The sequence below is a fragment of the Eurosta solidaginis genome, chromosome 4 (assembly GCF_040869045.1).
Source record: "Eurosta solidaginis isolate ZX-2024a chromosome 4, ASM4086904v1, whole genome shotgun sequence".
NCBI classification, from domain to species: domain Eukaryota; kingdom Metazoa; phylum Arthropoda; class Insecta; order Diptera; family Tephritidae; genus Eurosta; species Eurosta solidaginis.
In genome coordinates, this window is record NC_090322.1 from 119142038 (window position 1) to 119168806 (window position 26769).

The window sequence follows — 26769 nt, forward strand, 5'->3', positions numbered from 1 at the left end:
GAACCAGGATATACCACTTAACTTTAGTTTGGAGAAAGGGTTCAGCTGTAATTGGGCACTGGTGGAGAAGACTCGACAAAGACCACGAAAGTCAAAGGTAAAATTTGGTGGATCGAATGGGCCAAATAAACCGAAATCAAAAGTACCTGCGAGAGAAACACTGGCATTGACAAACCCTAAAGGACGCACAAAAACGAAGGAACGAATTTCCCAGAAAGAATGCGAGGGTAGTTTCGAGCCGGGCGCACTACTCATGTGAAACGTGGAAACGATACTGATTATGCAAAGCAAATCCGTCAAGCGCAAGCTCTACGAAGTAGTTCATCATTGGCCAAAAAACAGAGTGCGAGGGAAGGATCCAGGATAATGAGTAGTAAGATGAAACACAGGTACGACAAGGAAAATTATTCGGATGGTTTCCGGCAGGGAGATTTGGTACTGCTATACGACCCTCACTGGCGGAAAGGTGTTCCATCCAAATATCGGTGCAGTTGGGAAGGCCCGTACAGAGTTGTGAAGACGATAAGTGATGTCATCTACCGCATACAAGCAATTGGGAAACCACGAAATAGAAGAGTAGTACATTTGGCGATGCTAGCAGCGTTTAGTTCAAGAGATTTGTCTGATCGGGACGATCAGACTTAGGTGGAGGGCAGTGTTACGAATATTAGCAAAACTAAGGGGTGCTGCCATCTCTAAGCCGATGCTAAGGAGCCCCTTACATGCACATCCATAGATCAATCATTATGTATCAACATAAACGAATAAAACATTATGTCTACACATATGTACGCACACGCAGCAGAGAAGGGATGCTCCCAAAAGTATGCAATTGTAATTGTTGAAGTGTCGCTCACAAATACACGCATATGAGAAGCTATATATGTACGTGCATCTGTAGTTATAATTATATGACGGCAACTAAGCAAATTCTTAAGCTACATATCAGTTTGGTTACTAAGCCAGCTAATTGCAAAGTATAAGTGTTAATTGTGAAGTACTTTAATAAAGGCCATTTTTCCATTATTCAATATTGGAGTTATTTATTCAACAGTTTAGTGGTACGAACTTAGCAAAAAGGCAAATAAGAGGATTTGCAGTAAATTCGATACACTATGAATGAACCTATAACTAGGACTATACATCTACATAGCAAATGGATTCAGTAGAGTTATAAATTTTAATAACAGCTTTTATAAGTTTAAGCTTGAATTGTTTTCTATTTTTAACTAATCTGTAAGAAAGCATGTAGTTATCGACATGTAAAAATTGAAGTAGATAATAGTCATCGCAAAGTATTTATCAAACACCAAATGCATGTTTCAATTGGGTGAATCCAATTTCAAGAGGTTCCGTTGGCAACCCTCTCAAGGGGTTCGGGGAGTGTCTTTATCGTTAATACAACAACAACAACAAAGCATGTGCTTTTAGACTGAATTAATTAAATAAGTAAGTAAAATGCGCGCCCAAAGAAAAGACTAGTAATTCAGATTGATTTTACTGACTGGTTGACTTAGCACATTTTTTTTGAACAGCTGACGACTTAGCACATTTACACATTATTGCCCACAGCACGTAAAAATTAAAAATTAAAAATTTTTTTTGTGATCATTGTATTTTGAATTCAGTTTTAAAACTGCATTAAAATACAATTTTTCAAAAAAAAGTGACTTAGCACATTTTCACATTAAGCTAACGATATAACTTATTTAAATTCAGTTTTCAAAAGACTTGACGAATATAATTTAAATATCAAATCTTCAAAATGTACTCTCGGTGTAAATAAATTAAATTTTTTAAGTTACGAAATTTCAGGCGAAGGCATTAAACGATCCTTAGATCAAATTGAAATCATAACAAATTTTGAAAAACCGATTTCTATAAATAAGTTACAAATATATTTAGGTATGATAAATTACTATCACAGATATATTAAAATGTTAGCAACAGAACTTGGTCCTCTGCACGAAATGTTAACACTTGCAATTAAAAACAAACTCAAACAATTAAATTGGACAAATGAAACGACAACAGCTTTCGAAAATATTAAAAACTTTTTGCTAAAAATACTTTACTTACACATTTCGACAAAAATGGTACTTTATCATTAGCAGTAGATGCATCAAATATTGCTATTGGAGCAGTTCCTCAACAAACTAGCTATAATATACTAGAACTTTTAGCTTATTTTTCAAGAAAATTAACTACAACAGAAACTAAATATTCAACATTTGATCGTGAACTTTTGACAATTTATAATTCAATTAAACATTTTAAATATTTCACTTTTTACAATTTATACTGATCATAAACCTTTAATTCATGTTCTAAATTCTAAAGTAGATAGATCTCCTCGTCAACTACGTCATCTTGAATATATTGCTCAATTTACAAATGATATTCAACATATACGTGGAAAAGACAACATAGTTGCCGACACACTTTCCCGTATTCCAGAAATAAATGCAATTTCAACTCAAGATATAAATTTAGAAACTTTATATAAAGAACAACAAACTGATACATTTTTACAAAAAACCATTTCTGATCAAAATTTTAAAAATAATTTAAAAGAAATTCATATTCCAGTTATTAATTTAAATATATGGTGTGATGTGTCTCTACAACCTTTTCGACCTTATGTTCCACACTCTATGAGAAGAATTATATTTGACAAAATTCACTCATTATCTCATCCAAGTATAAGAACAACTAGAAAATTAATCTATACTATAATAAATCTCTAGAAAATCGTGTCTGTACATCCAAGATTTCTAAAAAAAAAATGAGTGTACTTGACGTTTGGAATGTCGTAGAATCCATCGGCACCACTTTTTTCTGTTTGTCTGTTTGTCTGTATGATATCGATAATCTCGGAAACTAAAGAATGGATTTTTATGAGACTTTCACAGATGGATAGCCTGTAATCCAGAAGGGAATCTAGAACTTATTTCATTAAAATCGCGTGAGAAACAAAAAAGATTGTTGTTTAAGCTATAACTAAGCAACTTTTAAGGATTTTTTTTTGAAAAACGAAGGAAAATGTCCTTAGTTTCCAAACAAATATCAAAGAATGCCTTTGCCAAGTTTTTTTTTTCAATTACATATAAATTAAAAATCAAATTCATGAATAGATGCAGTGGCGTACCAAAAAAAAATTATTTTACGCTCCCATATTACGATAATCGGTTAAAATGAGGTTACCTAAAACCTCTAAATATGCGTACAATATGGGCATCAAACAATAGAGGAAGATCACAGGTTTCATATGAATTTTGTGATATTTCGATAAACTAATCGATAACTGAGTTATCGGTCAAAATGTATTTGCTCCAAAATCTATAAATTTACCTACAATCTATCTATCTATCTTCTATCTATCTATACTATAATAAATCTCTAGTAAATCGTACCTGTACATCCAAGATTTCTAAAAAAGAAATGAGTGTACTTGACGTTTGGAATGTCGTAGAATCCATCGGCACCACTTTTTTCTGTTTGTCTGTATGATATCGACAATCTCGGAAACTAACGAATGGATTTTTATGAGACTTTCACAGATGGATAGCCTGTAATCCAGAAGGGAATCTAGAACTTATTTCATTAAAATCGTGTGAGAAACAAAAAAGATTGTTGTTTAAGCTATAATTAAGCAACTTTTAAGGATTTTTTTTTGAAAAACGAAGGAAAATGCACTTAGTTTCCAAACAAATATCAAAGAATGCCTTTGCCAAGTTTTTTTTCAATTTCATATAAATTAAAAATCAAATTCATGAATAGATGCAGTGGCGTAACAAAAAAAAATTATTTTACGCTCCCATATTACGATAATCGGTTAAAATGAGGTTACCTAAAACCTCTAAATATGCGTACAATATGGGCATCAAACAATAGAGGAAGATCACAGGTTTCATATGAATTTTGTGATATTTCGATAAACTAATCGATAACTGAGCTATCGGTCAAAATGTATTTGCTCCAAAATCTATAAATTTACCTACAATCTATCTATCTATCTTCTATCTATCTATACTATAATAAATCTCTAGTAAATCGTACCTGTACATCCAAGATTTCTAAAAAAAGAAATGAGTGTACTTGACGTTTGGAATGTCGTAGAATCCATCGGCACCACTTTTTTCTGTTTGTATGTATGATATCGACAATCTCGGAAACTAACGCATGGATTTTTATGAGACTTTCACAGATGGATAGCCTGTAATCCAGAAGGGAATCTAGAACTTATTTCATTAAAATCGCGTGAGAAACAAAAAAGATATAGTTGTTTAAGCTATAATTAAGCTACTTTTAAGGATTTTTTTTTTTTGAAAAACGAAGGAAAATGCACTTAGTTTCCAAAAAAATATCAAAGAATGCCTTTGCAAAGTTTTTTTTCAATTTCATATAAATTAAAAATCAAATACAGTGGCGTACCAAAAAAAAATTACTTTACGCTCCCATATTACGATAATCGGTTAAAATGAGGTTACCTAAAACCTCTAAATATGCGTACAATATGGGCATCAAACAATAGAGGAAGATCACAGGTTTCATTTGAATTTTGTGATATTTAGATAAATTAATCGATAACTGAGTTATCGGTCAAAATGTATTTGCTCCAAAATCTATAAATTTACCTACAATCTATCTATCTATCTTCTATCTATCTATACTATAATAAATCTCTAGTAAATCGTACCTGTACATCCAAGATTTCTAAAAAAGAAATGAGTGTACTTGACGTTTGGAATGTCGTAGAATCCATCGGCACCACTTTTTTCTGTTTGTATGTATGATATCGACAATCTCGGAAACTAACGCATGGATTTTTATGAGACTTTCACAGATGGATAGCCTGTAATCCAGAAGGGAATCTAGAACTTATTTCATTAAAATCGCGTGAGAAACAAAAAAGATATAGTTGTTTAAGCTATAATTAAGCTACTTTTAAGAATTTTTTTTTTTGAAAAACGAAGGAAAATGCACTTAGTTTCCAAAAAAATATCAAAGAATGCCGTTGCAAAGTTTTTTTTCAATTTCATATAAATTAAAAATCAAATACAGTGGCGTACCAAAAAAAAATTACTTTACGCTCCCATATTACGATAATCGGTTAAAATGAGGTTACCTAAAACCTCTAAATATGCGTACAATATGGGCATCAAACAATAGAGGAAGATCACAGGTTTCATTTGAATTTTGTGATATTTAGATAAATTAATCGATAACTGAGTTATCGGTCAAAATGTATTTGCTCCAAAATCTATAAATTTACCTACAATCTATCTATCTATCTTCTATCTATCTATACTATAATAAATCTCTAGTAAATCGTACCTGTACATCCAAGATTTCTAAAAAAGAAATGAGTGTACTTGACGTTTGGAATGTCGTAGAATCCATCGGCACCACTTTTTTCTGTTTGTCTGTATGATATCGACAATCTCGGAAACTAACGAATGGATTTTTATGAGACTTTCACAGATGGATAGCCTGTAATCCAGAAGGGAATCTAGAACTTATTTCATTAAAATCGCGTGAGAAACAAAAAAGATTGTTGTTTAAGCTATAATTAAGCAACTTTTAAGGATTTTTTTTTGAAAAACGAAGGAAAATGCACTTAGTTTCCAAACAAATATCAAAGAATGCCTTTGCCAAGTTTTTTTTCAATTTCATATAAATTAAAAATCAAATTATGAATAGATGCAGTGGCGTACCAAAAAAAAATTATTTTACGCTCCCATATTACGATAATCGGTTAAAATGAGGTTACCTAAAACCTCTAAATATGCGTACAATATGGGCATCAAACAATAGAGGAAGATCACAGGTTTCATATGAATTTTGTGATATTTCGATAAACTAATCGATAACTGAGTTATCGGTCAAAATGTATTTGCTCCAAAATCTATAAATTTACCTACAATCTATCTATCTATCTTCTATCTATCTATACTATAATAAATCTCTAGTAAATCGTACCTGTACATCCAAGATTTCTAAAAAAGAAATGAGTGTACTTGACGTTTGGAATGTCGTAGAATCCATCGGCACCACTTTTTTCTGTTTGTCTGTATGATATCGACAATCTCGGAAACTAACGAATGGATTTTTATGAGACTTTCACAGATGGATAGCCTGTAATCCAGAAAGGAATCTAGAACTTATTTCATTAAAATCGCGTGATAAACAAAAAAGATTGTTGTTTAAGCTATAATTAAGCTACTTTTAAGGATTTTCTTTTTGAAAAGCGAAGGAAAATGCACTTAGTTTCCAAAAAAATATCAAAGAATGCCTTTGCAAAGTTTTTTTTCAATTTCATATAAATTAAAAATCAAATTCATGAATAGATACAGTGGAGTACCAAAAAAAATTATTTCACGCTGCCATATTACGATAATCGGTTAAAATGAGGTTACTTAAAACCTCTAAATATGCGTACAATATGGGCATCAAACAATAGAGGAAGGTCACAGGTTTCATTTGATTATTTGCTCCAAAATCTATAAATTTACCTACAATCTATCTATCTTCTATCTATCTATCTATCTATACTATACTATAATAAATCTCTAGAAAATCGTGTCTGTACATCCAAGATTTCTAAAAAAAAAAAATTTGTGTACTTGACGTTTGAATGTCGTAGAATCCATCGGCACCACTTTTTTCTGTTTGTCTGCTTGTCTGTATGATATCGATAATTTCGGAAACTAATGAATGGATTTTTATGAGACTTTCACAGATGGATAGCCTGTAATCCAGAAGGAAAATGCACTTAGTTTCCAAAAAAATATCAAAGAATGCCTTTGCAAAGTTTTTTTTCAATTTCATATAAATTAAAAATCAAATTCATGAATAGATACAGTGGAGTACCAAAAAAAATTATTTCACGCTGCCATATTACGATAATCGGTTAAAATGAGGTTACCTAAAACCTCTAAATATGCGTATAATATGGGCATCAAACAATAGAGGAAGATGACAGGTTTCATTTGAATTTTGTGATATTTCGATAAATTAATCGATAACTGAGTTATCGGTCAAAATGTATTTGCTCCAAAATCTATAAATTTACCTACAATATGAAATACTTTTAGCTAAGATTTTAAACCTTTTACACGCGTTAATCAGGGACTCAAACCTTTTGGTGCAATTCGATTTATCTATTCGCTGACAATTGGCGCAAAGTTTTCGTGTGTACTGCGATGCTTTGGTAGGTGTGCGATTGGTTGCCATATACATACACTAAATAAAATTAAAAAAAAAATAAAATAAGGGCCACTTTAATAAAAATACGCATCCCGAACAACGTCGGGTACCCTGCTAGTTATATAATAAAATTCAAATGTAAAGTAAAAAAGGGAAACGAGGTATGCAAGGAAGGCGATGAAAATCTATTCAACTTTTATATTACGACAAAGCTGCAATATGTTCAATATGTTGCTTTGAAAATCATAACTCAGCACATCATGCGTACACCAAAGGCAAGACGGTAGACATGGCACTGCATAAGGTGGCTATAAACATAGAGGGCGTCCAACAATGTCTCTAAACAGGCGAACGTGGATGGTCTTGTGTTTTTTTTTGTCATGGACGTCAAGTGGGCCAATGAAACCTAGCTAATCATGTTCACGAGAACTTTTTTTTTGTTGTTTTTTGTTTTTGCCGAGTCTTTGATGGACAGCGGTTTGTCAAGCGTCGAGATCCGAGACTGCTAAGCTACAGAAGAGATATCATCAGCTAAGCGTAATACTCACATTAATTATTACGAGAGGTGAGAACAGTCTTGTTTATAAATAAAATAATTAAAAAAAAAAATTTTTAAGTTAAACGGTTTTATTGAATACAATACTTACATGAAGTAATAATAATACTAAAAGCTAGAAAATAATTAGGTAGGTCCTAGGTAAGAATCATCACACTCCTCATCCATCTAGGGCGTTGATCAGACAATTAAATAAAAGCATTGGGCGCGTGAAATTTCTAAAAATTTGAGGCGTACCATAACCTGATTAAGGTTCAGTTGGTCTTACTTATGACTATCAATAGAAATTTGACGCGTCCAACGCTTTTATTTAACTGTCTGATCAATGCCCTAGATTGATGAGGAGTGTGATGACTAGTACCTAGGACCTAACTAATTATTTTCTAGCTTTTAGTATTATTATTACTTCATGTAAGTATTGTTTTCAATAAAGCTGTTTAACCTGAATTTTTTTTATATTTATTTTATTTTCAAGTCTTTATGTGTTCCAAATATGAGCCAAATCGGGCCACAAATACGATTTTTTTGAATATCTCGATCCATGCGCCACCTAGCGGCGATTTTTTTATTATTGCATTATCATCGGGTTCTGAAGTATATTAAAAGTTTCAAGCTTGTAGCTTATCGGGAAGTTACTTAAATTTGAATTACAACATTCGTGTCAGCCAGCCAACCAGCCAGCAAACCAGCCAACAAGCCAGCCTGTCAAGTCAAGCTAAATAAAACCGTTTAAAAAGGGAGTCCGAGCTATCAAATATGTTTGAGTGAGAGTTAAAATCTTAGCATAAACAGCGAAAAGGTTCATTTAGTTCGAAATTCATTCTACATTGTTTCAGCAGAAGAGGAAAACAGTTCAAGTCTCGAAGTCCGAGAGAGAACACAAGAGTTAACTTCGTTCAGAAGGAATGGGCTTGAAATTGATCCATTTAAAAGTTTTGTCATACATATTACAACAAGCATTTCCCTTCGAATAGCAGGAGTTAGAAGATTGATAAGCTTTAATCCATTATTATAAGGTGGAAGATTATATAAAGAGTCCCTTTGAAACTTTCTTAAGACAAATAGTAAAATTTGTTTTTGTATTCATTCGAGACTGTCTGCATGTGCTTGATAACACGGATTCCAGATTACTGAGCCTTATTCTAATATTGGCCTAACTAATGCTGTAAAAAGTGATTTAGGTACGTAAATTGGTTTGACCACCGTTTAACAAATGTAAAAACACCTTTGCTTTTATTCACTGTAGCATTAATATTGTTACGAATATTAGCAAAACTAAGGGGTGCTGCTATCTCTAAGCCGATGCTAAACAGTGATATCATGCACCCCCATAGATTAATCATTATGTATCTACATAAACGAAACAATAATTGCGTCCACACATATGTACCATGTACGTATACGAGCAGCGGAGAATCAATGCACAAACACATGCATATATCTGAGATACTCCTGAAAGTATGCAATGAGAGAAGCTATAAAATCGTGCAATTGTAGTTACTTACTTACTTAATTGGCACTTAACCGTCTAAACGGTTATGGCCGGCATTGTCCTTCAAACGTTTGCCATGGTCGTCATCAATAGAGAGTGTATTTATCCGAGGCTTGTTGTTATATTTCATTGGAGTATGGTTTTACGTGGCGGGTCCCAAGCCCAGCGCACAACCCGCTCAGCGGGGGTGAAAATATTACTTGGCACGTTTATATAGCGAGCCGCTTGCTCCAAGACAGCCGCCCGCTTGCAGCCGCATCTAGAGGTGTACAGACGCTGCCGATGAGATCTCCCCCGGCTGGCCCTTAAACCGATTATGTCAGAGTGGCCTAGCCAGGTTGTCGCCTTCTCACATTAGCTCACCGCTAAACGGATGTTTAGCGGCTACCAAGAGGATACTTGGCCGCAAGCGATCAGCAGTAGTGAGCTGCTTGAACCGCATGCAAAATAATCGCTCTGGCCATTCCTAGGTGAATGGCGGTCAGAAGCTTTCCCCACTTTCGTGGACTCCTACACACGGCCCCACCCTCCTCTGATTATGTATGCAATTGTAGTTACAGCTGAGAAATTTGAGAGCTGATGGCAACTAGTAGATTCTGGCAATGGAAGCGCCTAGAAGATGCGAACGTTGAAATCAGAGATTATAAAAGGCAGCAAATGTAGAGGCGCTGGAATACAATTTGATTTCAGCTATCAAGCAGTTTCTATTAAGACGCTATCTAGCGAGCCATAGAAGTATTATTTTGAAAGTCAGTTTCATTTAAGCTATCAGTTTGGTTATTAAGCCAGCTAGTTGCAAATTATAAGTGTTATTGTGAAGTACTTTAATAAAGGCCATTTTTCCATTATTCAATATTGGAGTTATTTATTCAACAGTTTAGTGATACGAACTTAGCAAAAGGGCAAATAAGTGGATTTGCAAGTAAATTCGTTACAATATGAAGGTTGAAACTAAGTTTGGAATCCATCATGACTCCCAAGTCAACAGCATTATTTACAATTTCTAGACTATAAAAACACATGACTTACCATTTTGTAAGATTGAGCGGCATATAATTTACATTGCACCAGATAGTCAAGTGATTTAATTCCTTTTGAAGTAAGGAATGCTCCTCAACCGACGCGTATGATTTGAAAAGTCTTACATCGTCAGCGTACATCAAGATTTTTGAGTATTTTATTGTATTGGATACATCGTTTATGAACAACAGAACAGAATCGGACCAAGATGGCTGCACTGAGGAACACCAGAAGAAACTATGATGACCCCAGAAGGTGTATTTTTATACTCAGCTGAGCAGAGCTCACAGAGTATATTAACTTTGATTGGATAACGGTTGGTTGTACAGGTATAAAGGAATCGAGATAGATATAGACTTCCATATATCAACATCATCAGTATCGAAAAAAAATTTGATTAAGCCATGTCCGTCCGTCCGTCCGTCTGTCCGTTAACACGATAACTTGAGTAAATTTTGAGATATCTTGACGAAATTTGGTATGTAGATTCCTGGGCGCTCATCTCAGATCGCTATTTAAAATGACGAAATCGGACTATAACCACGCCCACTTTTTCGATATCGAAAATTTCGAAAAATCGAAAAATTCCGATATGTCATTACAAAAGAGGGATAAAGCGATGAAACTAGGTAGGTGCATTGAACTTATGACGCAGAATAGAAAATAAGTAAAATTTTGGACAATGGGCGTGGCACCGCCCACTTTTAAAAGAAGGTAATTTAGAAGTTTTGCAAGCCGTAATTTGGCACTCGTTGAAGATATCATGATGCAATTTTGCAGGAACGTTACTCCTATTACTATATGTATGCCTAACAAAAATTAGCAAAATCGGAGAACGACCATGCCCACTTTTAAAAAAAATTTTTTTTTTAAAGTGAAATTTTTACAAAAAATTTAATATCTTTACAGTATATAAGTAAATTATGTCAACATTCAACTCCAGTAATGATATGGTGCAACAAAATACAAAAATAAAAGAAAATTTCAAAATGGGTGTGGCTCCGCCCTTTTTCATTTGATTTGTCTAGGATACATTTAATGCCATAAGTCGAACAAAAATTTACCAATCCTTGTGAAATTTGGTAGCGTCTTAGATTCTAGGACGATAACTGTTTTCTGTGAAAAAGGGCGAAATCGGTTGAAGCCACGACCAGTTTTTATACACAGTCGACCGTCTGTCCTTCCGCTCGGCCATTAACACGATAACTTGAGCAAAAATCGACATATCTTTACTAAACTCAGTTCACATAATTATCTGAACTCACTTTCTATTGGCATAAAAAATGGCCGAAATCTGACTATGACCACGCCCACTTTTTCGATATCGAAAATTACGAAAAATGGAAAAAGTGCCATAATTCTATACCAAACACGAAAAAAGGGTTGAAACATGGTAATTGGATTGGTTTATTGACGCAAAATATAACTTTAGAAAAAAACTTTGTAAAATAGGTGTGACACCTACCATATTAAGTAAAAGAAAATTAAAAAGTTCTGCAGGGCAAAATCAAAAGCCCTTGGAATCAGAGCAGGAATACTGTTCGTGGTATTACATATATAAACAGATGATGTTCTGGGTCACCCTGGTCCACATTTTGGTCGATATCTCGAAAACGCCTTCACATATACGACTACCACCACTCCCCTTTAAAATTCTTATTAATACCTTTAATTTGACAGCCATATTGTACAAACACATTATAGAGTCACCCCTGGTCCACCTTTATGGCGATATATCGAAAAGGCGTCCACCTATAGAACTAAGGCCAACTCCCTTTTAAAATACTCATTATCACCTTTCGTTTGATACCCATAATGTACAAACGCATTCTAGAGTCAACCCTGGTCCACGTTTATAACTATATCCCGAAAAGGCGTCCACCTATAGAATTAAGGCCCACTCCCTTTTAAAATACTCGTTAACACATTTCATTTGATACCCATATCGTAAAAAAATTCTAAAGTCACCCCTGGTCCACCTTTATGGCGATATCTCCAAAAGGCGTCCACCCATAGAACTAAGGCCCAACTTTTAAAATACTCATTAACACCTTTCATTTGATACCCATATCGTACAAATTAATTCTAGAGTCACCCCTGGTCCACCTTTATGGCGATATATCGAAAAGGCGTCCACCCATAGAACTAAGGCCCACCCACTTTTAAAATACTCATTAACACCTTTCATTTGATACCCATATCGTACAAATTAATTCTAGAGTCACCCCTGGTCCACCTTTATGGCAATATCTCGAAAAGGCGTCCACACATAGAACTAAGGCACACTGCCTTTTAAAATACTCATTAACACCTTTTATTTGGTACCCATATCGTACAAACTAATTCTAGAGTCACCCCTGGTCCACCTTTATAACGATATCCCGAAAAGGTGTTCACCTATAGAACTAAGGCCCACTTCCTTTTAAAATACTCATTAACACCTTTCATTTGATACCCATATCGTACAAACAAATTCTAGAGTCACCCCTGGTCCACCTTTATGGCAATATCTCGAAAAGGCGTCAACCCATAGAACTAAGGCCCACTCCCTTTTAAAACACTCATTAACACCTTTCGTTTGATACCCTTATTGTACAAACGCATGGTCCACCTTTATAACGATATCCCGAAAATGCGTCCACGTATAGAACTAAGGCCCACTCCCTTTTAAAATACTTATTAACACCTTTCATTTGATACCCATATCGTACAAATAAATTCCAGAGTCACCCCTGGTCCACCTTATGGAGATATTTCGAAAAGGCGTCCACCTATAGAACTAAGCCCCACTCCCTTTTAAAATACTCATTAACACCTTTCATTTGATACCCATATCGTACAAACAAATTCTAGAATCAGCCCTGGTTCACCTTTATGGCGATATCTCGAAAAGGTGTCCACGTATAAAACTATGGCCCACTCCCTCTTAAAATACTCTTTAATACCTTTCATTTGATACGCATGTCATACAAACACATTCCAGGGTTACCCGAGGTTCATTTTCCTACATGGTGATTTTCCCGTATTTTGTCTCCATAGCTCTCAACTGAGTATGTAATGTTCGGTTACACCTGAACTTAGCCTTCCTTACTTGTTAAAGATAAATTTTTGCGTACGATTACCGAGATACGAAAAAGTCCAACATATAAAACGGGGTTGAAAACCCAGTTGACCGATCTTATAAATAAGTAATGGGTGTGCTTTGTCGAAAGCTTTAACGAAATCGGTGTTAAGGCTTCTTCTAAAACGTGGGTGGTAAATTGCAGTAAATTGGCGATAGCTGATTTGATGGATGTATGCAGCACATTTTTTAAGAAAGTGTGTCGGGATCCTGTCAGGGCCGTATGTATATGATACTTTTAAAGTTTTTAAATAAGATAATACATCTTCTGAAGATATAAATGGAGCTCTGATTAATTGCATGAACCATGATGGTATGGGTATTCATTATGATTTGAAAAATTCCACAAAGAAGCCGGAAATCTCTTGATCATAGCTGGAAATATTATCTTGGAATTTCATGGATGATGGAAACCCTTTCACCCTGCGTTTAGAGTTTACGAATCAGTTAAATGCCTTAGGATTGCAAGCTAAATTTCTTGATTACATTGAAGTATATCCAGACTTAACCAGATGGCTTGGCTGCATGCTAAATTGCAGGGAAACCACTTCACAAAAGAGTTTGTATGAGGCTAACAAACCTGTGGGCAGGAACACCCCGCTGGGCAAGATATTGTCACCTCTACTGTGGACGTTGGTTATCAATCAACTCCTCATGCGATTCTACGAGAGACCCACCAAACTTACGGCGCACGTAAATGACGCCGCAGTTTTCATAACTACAAAGCGCCTTCGGGCGCTTCGGGATATACATACCTGGGCATCTGTATTTACTTACCAACGTGAAGCAGATTGTGAAGAAGGCTTGCTCGGCTAAGAGAATGCTAGGGTGCACATGGGGTCTTCGAACTCTCTCCCTCATGGAGTATTTACAGTGAGTCTTCTACCTCAAAAGGGGGTATGTGGGCTATCAACGCTTAGCATTACGGGAACTCTAGAAACAACCCCGACGGCTGCATTGTATGCCATTCTGCACATTCCACCTGTATACCTGGTGGCAAAGAACAAAATGTTAACAATTGCAACGAAGCTCAATGGGGAGTTCGAGCGAACGAACTGGACGAACGAACTGGACGAACATACTACCTAATTGCGTATCTACTTCGAAGGGGCTCTTCAGACCACAATAGAAGTGGACTGTTGACGCAAGGGTGCCCAAATTGCAGACGAGGCGATATACTTGTACACCGATAGTTCCAAAGTAATGGAAGGAGTAGGGTCTGAAGAGTTTCTCAGGCGGAAGTAGTAGCCGTAACCAAAGAGGTAGAAGCACTGTAAGAAAATAGCTTAAGCTGCAGTGGCATTAACTTTTATATTGACCGCCAAGCAGCAATTAAGGAAAGTATCTCGCATAGCACAACATCCAAAAGTGTGGTAGGGTGTAATCAATCCCTGGAAAGAATCAGGATAGGGCAAATTATACATCTATTGTGGGACCCTGGGCATATGGGAATATATGGGAAGGAAAAAGCGGATGAGCTAGCTAAACAGGCCGCATCTCTCCAAGCTTGTACCGTAAATGCCCCAATAAGTTGGGCAAGATTAATAGAAGGCGGGAGTTGCATATGATCGATCAAGCTGGAAAGGCGTGAACGCAAGTGCTTGGCTAAAAGTCTCGAAGATCATGTGCAGGGGTTACAACCTTAGATTAACAAAGTTACTCTTATGATTAAAAAAGGAAGGACTGATAGTGGTAACAGGCCTAGGAAGTGCAGATCCAGTAGCAGCAAGTTTCATAGGTCCAAGAAAGCTTCTAGTATTTTCCAAGAGGGCGGAGTAACTTTTTAACATAGTTCCTGGTTTTTGATAGGGTTCTTCAGTTTGGTTGATGAATAAACTTGTAGCACTATGGACTCATTAAGCCTATGTGAGATTATCAAGGACCGGCCAGGTTAATCTAACCCAACCTAACTAGCAGTGCAGAATATAGCACTGACCTGATCAAACCCCATAATTTTTATGGTAACTTTTTTTTGGAGTTGCGTCAGCCTTCTTTAGTTTTTTATTGCTTATGATGTAATGCGGATGATTATAAAAAAATTTAAATTACCTGCACCACGTTATGAAATTTGAGACATTGTCACGCGCAAAAAACGTTCCGCTTTTCGCTGCAGGCAAATAATGTACGTTGCCCATGGCTAGAATGGGACCGGCCATTCCGGAAGTCATTGAGCGCGTCATTGATTTGTTGCGGGCCTGTCGGCGAGCCAAGTAATCCTCAGTCGCTTGACGTACATAGTTCGCATGCTGAAAAATTACAAGAAAGCAATGCGATTAATAAAAAAAAATTAAGCTTTAATTAAATTTGATTTGTTAAAACGAACATTGTTGTTGGTAAAAGTGTGATAAAAAGTTAAATAAATTAAAATAAGTGGATACCGAGATTGTATAGAGTATAACGGCTCTTTTTTTCTCTAGTAATAAATTCGTATCTTCTATACTAACGGTGGATGCTTTTGTGTTACTGTTAGAAACATGATTTAGCTAGAAATAATATTTACACTACTTGCTAAATCGAAAGACTTAAGCAACAAACTTTATCATTTATTACTCAGTAAAATTGGAAACATCTCTGCAAAAAAATTTGAGACGAATGCGTCTTTATATTTTAAAATAGAAAATAATACAAAAATATATTTTATCATAACATTGAAAATATTTTACTTTGCAAGCACGCCGTAGCATGCGACCACTCGATTAAATTTACATATACATACACACCCTGAGAAACAAAAAATAAAAATTGCCTTCATGTGTGCTAAATTTTAAATGGACCGCATCCGCCAAGAATTTCACCTCTTCATTGCGTTTTCGGTTGCGTGGTCATCAGCCTCGTCTGACGAAGACGAAACATTTGACAATTGCAGCGTAAAATATTCGCGCGACAAACATTTATTTATATGACTTTACTATTTATTTAGTTTTTTTGAAATACCTGACGCATATATATATATATGAACACGTCTGTGCACTTTAGGGTACGCTTTATTTTCTTATATAAAAACCGAATCAAAAAATAAATCGTTTCGCTTATAATAAAAAAAAGAAAGTGGAAAGTCCTCCAGCCACTTAGTTAATTGCTGTAGGTATTCAGAATTGCCAGAATCTGATGTTGCTGTTCAATAGATGAAACTAAGCGGTTTTGAAGTATTTAAATATAATTTAGGGACAACTTCTGAATCATATCGAGAATATTTAGAAACTATTTTAAGACCATTTCAGGATCACATCGCGATTATTTTACCTATCATGTCGGCAAAATTTCAAAATCATTTTGAGTTTGTTTCGGGATAGGTAGGTAGGTGAAATGGCTGCGACCCTGGTCGCCCAAGTAACTATTTAAAGCCGTTTTGATGCCATATAACTCGTCTAAAAACCTACGAATGTTACGGTCAATATATTACAACCAGCCAGAGTTATTGATAAAATTAAGAATATTCGGGATTGCTATCACAGATAACCCTCTGAGGTCTTCTAGAAACGGCGTTCCAAGGAACCTTAACCTGGCTCTAGCTAAAGCCGGACCTTTCTACTGTCTCCCTGGCATTTGGATCTTTGCAGCTTCTGCAGTAGTCGTTATACAGAATGCCCATCTTTTCCGCATGCGCACCTACTGCCCAATGACCGGTGCAGACTACTATCAGTTTGCGTGTGTTAGCCCTGGATTTGTTCAGAAGACTTCTCGTCTTCTTTCCATCATAGTTTGGCCAAATGGATTTTGATATTGCACAGGTGGTGATGTTATTCCACTTTGTTTGTGCTTTCATCAAGTAGAAGCTTTGGATATTCCCCTTGGCTACTGCTAAGGGTATGCCTACTTCGACACTGGTTATTTCCTCATTCATCTCCGATGAGCCCCTGCGTGCTAGCTCGTCGGCCTTCTCGTTACCCTCTATACCCCTATGACCCGGGACCCAGATAACGTGTAGTTCTAGATTGGTGGTTGCTTACAATGTGTGGCGAGGAAAGCGCATTTATCGCTGCTTGGCTATCCGACAGGATGCAAACTTTACCAGCTATATTCAAGCACTCTAGTGATTTGCAGGCTTGCCAAATCGCGGGGATTTCTGCTTGAAACACGCTGCAGTGCGATGGGAGTCTGAATGATGCAGACAAATCTAGGGACTCAGAAAAGACTCCGGCCCCACTCCCGATTCCATCTTGGAGCCGTCAGTGTAGATTTGGATGTCGTCGACCCATATGCCCACTCGTTCCTGCTTGGAATGGCGGTTTTACAACCGTACTCAAACTTCAGTTTGCGAGGGTAGTAATCTGTCTCGGTACTACATGTACCATCCGGAAGTTTCTTTAGGATACTACTATGCCCTTGCTGAGTATCCTTCCAACACCCAGACTCCCTGAGTCTCAGTGCGGTTTGTGACGATGTACAAAGTATATGCAAGTCGATTGGAAGCAGGTGCAAAATGGGGTCTAAAGCAGCTGTGGGGCAAGTGCGTCCTGCACTTTTTGCAGGCTGGTGAGATTGTAGCTCTTACTTAGAGTTTCCCGCCAGACTATGGAACCATAGGTAAGCACCGGTCGTACCACCGCCTCGTACATCCAAAGTACCATGCTTGGTTTGAGTCCCCATTTATTACCAAACATTGATTTGCAGGCATAGAACGCGATACAGGCCTTCCGTACTCCCTCTTCGATGCATACTTTTCCGAAACGGAAACTTCCTAAATGGCCACTACACCAAGTATTGAAATAGCCACAATCAGTTGGCCTTATGGCCACTTTACATATTCAATTGACCTTAACACCAATTCATAGCCCATAAGCTAAATTGATCTTATGTCCGTTGACATTATGTCATCACACCATCAAGTTATTGACCTTATGGATTTTTTAAGTGGGCATAAGGTTGATCAACCTTATATCCGGGGACCTTATGTCACTCCGGCCATAAATTATTGCATTGTCATTGGTCTTTGATACATTATTAAAGTTTCGACTGACCTTAATGCCTTTAGAAACGTTTATAAGGTCAATTGACCTTATGTTCGTTGATTTTAAGTCATCCGTCCTTGATACGTGCGCAAAATCAAAATTTACATTATGGCCATTTGAAGTGGTCATAAGGTCAATTAATCTTGTATCCATTGACCTTATTTCACCCCACCATCGAATTATTAGTATTGTCATCGGTCTTTGATACGTGTACAAAGTTTGAATTAAACCTGTCCATTTAAAGTGGGTCAAAATCGAGCCCAAAGGAGTCGGTTACATACAAACAAATATACAGGGAAGAAAGGTGAAGCGTGTTAAAAAGGAACGCAAGTATTTTGGCAGCTTAAATTAATGTTATGAAGCGAATTGAGTGGAAGGCAGTATATGAAGGCAGTCGAATGGAGTGGAATGAAGAACAGCGCAAAGAGCAGAGTTGCTTTGCATCAAAATATCTTCAATATTTGAATCAATATTAAAGAAAATAATAAAGAAATAACTAAAAACTTGAATATGAACTGAAACTTTATTTTTTATTGCTACAAACAAGGTAATATAAATGCTATATGTTCCCAAAATTGTCAAAGTTTATGTCTTGTTATTATTTAATTTTAAATTTTTAAAAGATTCTTGTAACATGGACTTCAGTGATGTTTGCGTGTTTGGGCTTATTTTGAGCGATCAGCTGTTACTTGCGCCACTTGATAGGGATTTATTCAAATATGACATGTAACTCATTGTAGTGCTTACAAGACTTACTACATACAAATTTAAGAGGCCTTGGTAATTCCCTAATTGGTTTTTTATTTAAATAAATAATTTTCATTATAAAATATGAATATTTGTTCAAAACATGATTTGTTGTAACTTAGATTGGTCTCATTAAAGACACCAATGTGATCATATTTTGAGTTTCATATTTTTTTTAGCATTTTACATTAAATCATTGCAAAGTGATAAAATTTCGACTGAAAACAGTTAAAGATTTCGCATAGAGGTTACATATTATAAATTTCTTTCGAGGCTCAAAAAACTAATTAATCTATTAATAAATTTGATAGTAAACGACATCACGTATAAATTTTGGGAATGGTAAAGGCGCTTATCTATAAGTGGTTATTTTTAAGAACTACCCTAGTGTACACGCATACGATATTTGTGCATTTAAGTTCATGTGGCTTCACTAGAAATTATTTTGTATTTATTTGCAAGCCACATGATGCATCAACCTAAAAATGTGGCATTCCTAAGGCATACATACTTTCGTATTTTTGGCCTCAAAAGTAGTTACACATTGGTTTCAATATAATAAGCTTTGAACATACTCCGTACACACAATTTGATGTATTAATTTACTAAAGAGCAGTTGCATTCACGGTTGCTACGTTTCTTAAAAACTATACAAAACGAGATAAAACAAGGTGAAACTGACCGGTCAATAACCCTGTAGTCAAACGTACTAGTTGTGTACTAGATGAATACTAGTTTGCCAAAAAGCCCAACTAAATTCAGTTCTGCCTTTTTCCATATTAGCAACCGATATTTTTAAAACGGCGATGTCCTATGTTAAATGCCAGCCATACAGGACATACAAGTCAGTATATGTATGTATCAGAGTCATACCAATGGACATACTACAATTGCCTATATTCACAAGGTGTCCTATTCGCTGTATGTGGGATTTTTTAATCAAATTTTTTATTGGAAACTATGGAAACAACTCAGCTCTTAAGATTTTATCCAGCACTCTTGTGAGTTGTCCAATAGTTAGTTTATGTAAGAAATCAGGGTTATATCAGTTGACATGTTAGGCAATCTAGGCATCAGCTAAATGCCTTTTGATATACTAGTCGGCTGATGTATAGCATCCTACTGTTTAATATACTAGTTTAGGGTACGGAAGTCCTATTCGTGTTAAAAACTCACGCAAAAGTGCTTAATTTTCTAAAATTTATTTTGCTGTCAATTCAATCATAAACTATAAAAGGTGAATACAAAATATCTTCAAAATTCAAGTCAATGAACTATTCAAACACTAACTAGTATGAATAACCGCACAAACTTCTAATCAATGAACTACAATGTTTGCTGAGTAGTTTGTCTATTGTCTGCAGGAACGACATCAGGCATTCTTAAGTTATTAATAGTCTTATGGCAAATACGGTAAGTTTTCTGGAACCAACCATATTCGGTGCATCAAAGAAGAATATATTGGGTCTTATATATAATGAGCATCTTCTAGAATTTATTTATCGATTTATCTAATAAAAGGTGGCTTGCTTGTTTCTTCTACAGATTTTACTTAATAATTCGAGTACGAGCAAGTTAACGCATTTTATCTAGGAGGCACAATATGTCCCATTAGGGAGCTAACTCAATAATCTGAATTTTGGAAGTTATGAGTACTTCGTTGTTTTGAAATTCAGTAGCTACTGAACTGCATATTCGCTTTACCCAACCCAGAAACTCTGATGCTGCGAAATGCTGAACCGTTTTTTCCTGCATCTCGCACTTCCTTTATCGTTGTCACCTAAGAATCTTAATTTATGTACGTGTGGCGAACCCGTCATGAGTACTGCCCTCTATGCTTTTATGGCCTGCTCTGAAGCGCACGAAGGGTCTTACACCGTGCGTTTGCTCTTAGTGCCAAAAACAGGCGCTTAAAACGTTATTATCGTTGTAGAATTTGTTATATCTATGACACCGGCCTCAGCAACGTCACAAATTGGGAGTCAGATAAGTGTGATTAGTATTACCTGCGCAGTTGTAAATGAGTTTCAATAAAAAATCTCTTCAATTTCCTTACCCAACCAATTGCCATTATACTTTTACTTTAAAGTGAATTGAATTGGTCTGAGCTTGTTTCAAGAGCTTTAAATTTAAGAAATTTCGTAATCATCTCATAAATGATAGCACGTTTCAACGCTTCACATTTACCCTGTAGGAAATTCTCGCCTTGAAATAGTACAGATTTTCCTCAGACTTTGTCGCCAGGCGTACTACCCTCCGAATCCCATACAATGTTCTCTGTTATAGACATTTCAGATGTGTTTGCCATTGAAAATCCCCCAGTATGTCTAGAGTTATAGAGCCAATGCCTTATGCTACCAATAGAGACATCAGACCAGTTATTAAATTTTGCGTTTTGTATGTAATGGAAGCGTAAAGGCTTCGTTGAGAATGAGTTTAATATGTCATCAAGAGAGTATTCGGTTACGTGGACAATGTCGTCAAAATGTCGCTAAAATTAATTGGCAAGCTTGTGACCCCTGCCAAAAGTTTCCTTCAGGATACACACCTAACGAAAAGCAATGCTTTCAAAGTCATATATATCGCTAGAAAAATACGCAACACTGAATGAAATTTGTATTTTTTGTATTACATATTTCATCGCCCAGAATTAACAAAATCAATAAATTCGTATACGAAAAATACTTTACACATTTCCCTTTTTTAATTGCAATTACCTTCGATTTTCGATACGCTCATTAGCGCTTAGTACACAATCGAAAGTGTTTAAATAAATAAACTGTGGTATTTTGGTTTGAGGTAGTCACATCTGAAGACATCTTTGGCAGGATCGAAATAGTTTTAATACCAGACAGTATGTTTAATTTTCTTCAGTTTTTTCAGTTCTAATAAAATATAATAATTTTACAAATAGAGTATTGTGAAAGGCGCCTAAAATTCAATAAAAATGTACGAATGCATAAGATGAATAGACAATAAAGTCCAAGGCAAATCTCAGTTGAAATTGCAGCTTTGCCCATCATTTTCTCATCAAAAAACTTTTCTCAAATATATTTTCAGCTCGCGTTTGAGTTGAGAAACATTTTATAATTCTTTTTCGATTCAATTCTTTTCCGGTCAAGGTTTAAGCGGATGCATGATGCAATAACCCAGACAGATGAAGTCATTATTACAAAATGGAGTCGCATTTAACAATACTAGGCCTCATAAATTTAAGCTTCTTGGCCTATCTGAAGCATTGGGTTCTATTTCCTTTTCCTTTCCCATTGTTCACAAATGAGGAATATGAAAACAGACTATTGACGTCAACGAGATGATTGACGATCTGGAACGATGTCATGAATTTGCGGATGAATATCTGGGAGGACTGTAATACGAAAAATCGGGATTGGCGGCACACGGTCCCAAGACCTGATATTTATTCTATGTAAATGAAGCGCTAAGAGGCTAATTGAGCAGAAAAAGGTGGCTGGCTTAAAAATATAGAGCGGCAGAGGTTTAACAGCAACGATGCTTCAAAAAATCAGAGCTTATAGAAATTCATTGATGGCAAAAAAGAAATAGGTGGCTTATAAGAACTTTATTTTAAACATTAAATAGCCGCATGATGAAACGTGACGCAAATTTCTCTACCCTCTGCATGTTCTAGTTCACCTTGATCGGCCAATTCAACTTCCCCATCTCATTCATTCTTCCATAAATCTTCCCATTTTTTATTTACTCTTCCTGCTCTTGCTCTTGTGTAAGTCAAACAATCACTATTACTCTTAATCTTACCCTTATGTTAATCTTACTGCTCCTTTTAACCTCCTTTTAAAACTTTGTCTAGAACCATTACCCTTATTCCTACTTTTACTCTCACTCTTCCCTTTCTTGGTCTCTTTACTTTCCCCTATTCCATCCAAATTTCTCTAACTTTCCTTTGTTTTATCTTCTCTTTTCTTTCATGTCCCCGTTTCCAATGTGAAGCTACATATATCGAGTTTGGCTTGGAACATTATTAAGGTAGTATAAAAGTAGCAAAATAGTACCAACAATTTTACCTCCCTACTACTTTAAAATTCATTACCGGACTGTGAGGACCGTCAAACTTTGTTATTGTACAAATGACTTCAGATTTAATTACATAATGAGCAGGGGCAATAATCTGGAAATTGTCAATACGAACGAGCATTGACATTATAGAATAAGGTAAGTTCTCAAGTTAGTCTATATAGTGGAGAACTAAAGAGCATGGCAACATGATTAACAAGCAATTTGAACTTAGATGTTTCCGTCGAAAATACCCGGGGTAGCATTTTCTTAAAGCAGAGCCTCTGCCCAAGCTTGCGAAGAAGTACTCCTATGAGATGATTGATTTAGTAAAACTTATAGACAATAATCATAATATTAAAACGTAAGTGTTTAGAATTCAATATAGAAATAACAAAAAAACTGTATTTTAAGGAATTTGATATAAAACAACAAAGCTTTTCGGGTCCTGAGCGTTAAACTCGAGTTCATCCGCATTCATCCTAGATGCCTCAATTCACTCAGCCATTTGAACGCCCCGCTGCTGCTGTTTGAAGATTGAAGGAAATAAATTTGTTTGCTCAATTATGTAATTAAACAAAATGGTTTGCCATTGCAAAAGGTGGCAAATTTCAAAATGTTTGCATGAAAAACTAACAAGTAGATATATTATCACATTCGTAGATACTTATTATTGTATTTCGTGTGTGGGTGTGATTTTGCCATAAGTATGAGGATTTGAAAAGTGAAATTTGAACATGCGTTCGAAGGTAACAAAGATATTTGAACAAACAAAACATCAACATTTACGAGTCATTGACCCCAAACATTCATACATACACACACACAAATATGTAAATAAACACACGGAAATACCTGACTTTAAGAATCCGCACATGCTAATGACTTTACATTCACATATGTACATTGTACTTGGAATATGCTCATAGGTACGACTTTGTCAAATACAGCGGCTTATATTATAGGATGTCACAATTGGGAAAAATCTACAATGCCTGAACGAAATTCACAATAAATTGATTTTCAAAATTTAGAACGTCTCAAATTATACAGAATATCAAAATTAGAACTTAGAAATAATTATGCTATTAAAAAAATAATAATAATTAAGGCGCAAGTACCTAGTACTCGTGAAACCTTTGGGCGTTACAAATTTCAATATTGCGATTTTAAAACACAGACCTTCGTCTATCTGATGGATCTCGTGGTGTACATTTAGGATTGAAGGATAATAACTATTTCGCCTATTAGTGTGGAGTGTGAATAATGTTTCTCAACTTCCGGCTATATCTATGTATGTGTAACAAGTTAAGATCTAGCATTTCAGATGTTACTTTAGATGAAGTTATAGTTTATGGATATTTTTAAGAATAAAGAAGTATTTTGAATTAGCTGAAATTTAATATGTAACACATGTGTTTAAGTATATAACAAACAATTATTTATTTTTATGTTAAAAGAAACTAATTTTTTATTTGCTCATAAAATTTGTTCTGAATTCGTTTTAAAACATAGGACTGAAATAAATGTGTTTTGTTAAACTACGCATATGCGTATACGTTACATAAATATTTTGTGAATCTTTTTTTCCTTCAAATCCCGATATCCCGGGATCGCAGAAGATCGTCGAGATTCGATGCCTTAGTAAACATACAGGAGTACGTCGAGGAAACTTTTGTTGTCAAGTTACCTAGAGCTCGCCCAGGGAATGAAGTTAAATCACAAGAGGTAGCTTTATCAGAAACAAATAATCTCCTATACGAAGGTGGTCACAATCCGAAGGTGGAACAAATCGATAACATATTGATAAAAAAACTACAATTTTTCAATTTCAAATCCAAAACTTTTCGATAACGAATTTCTAACTCGTCGCTAATTGAATTTAACTTCATTTAATTTACATTTTTTGTTGTTATATCGGCCCACTGATTTGTAAGATCGCGGGCTCGAGTCGAGCTCAAGGCCTAACAATAATTATTTTATCATTATTATTATTGTTTAAGTGAGTTGTGCACACTTAAATAGCAAATGATATTACTGTCCTTAATTAAACTTTGTCACCTAACCCCACCTGTGACTTGCGATCACTTCTCCAAGTGACTTGCGTTCACTGCACTAGTTATGACTTGCGTTCATACAACCCTGGCGGTAGAGTAGACTGGAGTTGCCGTCCAGTGCTTCCAGTCAACAGTGTTGGAATTGCTTTCCATCACTAATCTATACTATAAATACAAGTACAATGCATTAACTCGCTCTCTTGTTTCGTGGAACACTGAACACCTACCAGCAACCAGCATCATATACCTTTTTATAAAATTTGTATCGGATCATCAACTCCGGCGCGAGTACAACCATCATCATCTACGCCACATCCAACTCCAGGAGAAAAGCAAAGGAAGTATTATCCCAAAATCGTAAGTTATATCTGTCAATATAAAAGCAACCGAGGTAGCACTTGCGCTGCGGTACTCCCCTAACTTAATCTAACCCTTGCGCGGTCATCCCCACCCTTGCGTGAGATTGGGTCTCGAACCCCACCTAGCCCTTGCGCGGCCGCAAGACGGATCAAAATCCCGAAGTATATCCTTCAAATTCACTATTCAAATTTCATTTCATAAAATTTTCGTTCCATTATGGAATTAGTTATCTTTCCATTTTATATATTTGCTGTGTGAAGTATCAGCGTTTAAGTTCCAATTGTTAGCTTTAAGAGTTTAAATTCAATAAATGAATTAATATAGAAATACGCATTTGCGTCAATGCGTTAAACAATTATGATAAATTTTTTCTTAATTGAAAAAGTTATTAAATTAGAATAGAAAAAATAAAAAATTTAGACAACTGCCAAAGCTCGTTGTATAGATCCATTTCGGGAACTGCTAAATTCCTTCATCGGCAACGTTTAGGCGCCGCTGCTATAACCATTCAGTCATCACAGTGGTTTTTTGTTTGCCTTCATTAATCCTACTTCTATTCTGGTTCTTGCCAATTGTATTTCACAACACTGCGACATCTGTTGCAGAATGAATGTGAAAATTGGACTTGTTTGATGGCAGTGCTGCCATAGTGTCATATTTTATTGAAACTTTTTCCCAGTGCTCTGGGATTTATTAAGAATTTTTGTTGTTATATCGGCCTACTGATTCGTAAGATCGCGGGTTCGAATCGTGCTCAAGGCCTAACAATAATTTAGTTCAGTTTAACTAAGTTTAACTGAATTTAATTAATTGATATCAGAGAAAAATTACAAAGTTTACAAACGGCAATGGTTACTAGGTCATGTTTCTGAATTTCCCTTTTTTATCAGCTAGCCTCTCGGAGCTGAGTATTGAACTCGAAATCTATCAATAACAAAAACAATTGTATAAAGCAATTTGAGCATGTCTCGCTAATTAAATACAGTTAATTTAATTTAATGAAAGTTTAATTTTATTTTATTTTATTTTATTTTTTTTTTACTTTTTTTAAATTTTATTTTATGTTTTTTAATTTTGTTTATTTTTTTGTTTTGTTATGTATCTTTTCATTTAATCTAATTTTATTTTATTTTATTTATTTCTTTGTTTACACTTTATTTCACATAAATCTTACCAAATAATGTACAAGCTTTTTACAAGCTTTAAGTTAAAATTTGATTCTT

At 35.4% G+C, this 26769-nt stretch overlaps 1 protein-coding gene across 7 annotated transcripts in view; it reads right to left on the reverse strand.

The window, feature by feature from the left end:
• The window catches only part of pigs (pickled eggs), a 618878-nt gene that overhangs the window by 165479 nt on the left and 426630 nt on the right, over window positions 1-26769 (reverse strand). For all 7 annotated transcript variants that reach the window (XM_067782653.1, XM_067782648.1, XM_067782649.1 and 4 more), the window contains one exon: window positions 15448-15644. In XM_067782653.1, coding sequence (XP_067638754.1) covers window positions 15448-15644 — 197 coding nt within the window. The remainder of the gene's footprint in view (window positions 1-15447; window positions 15645-26769) is intronic.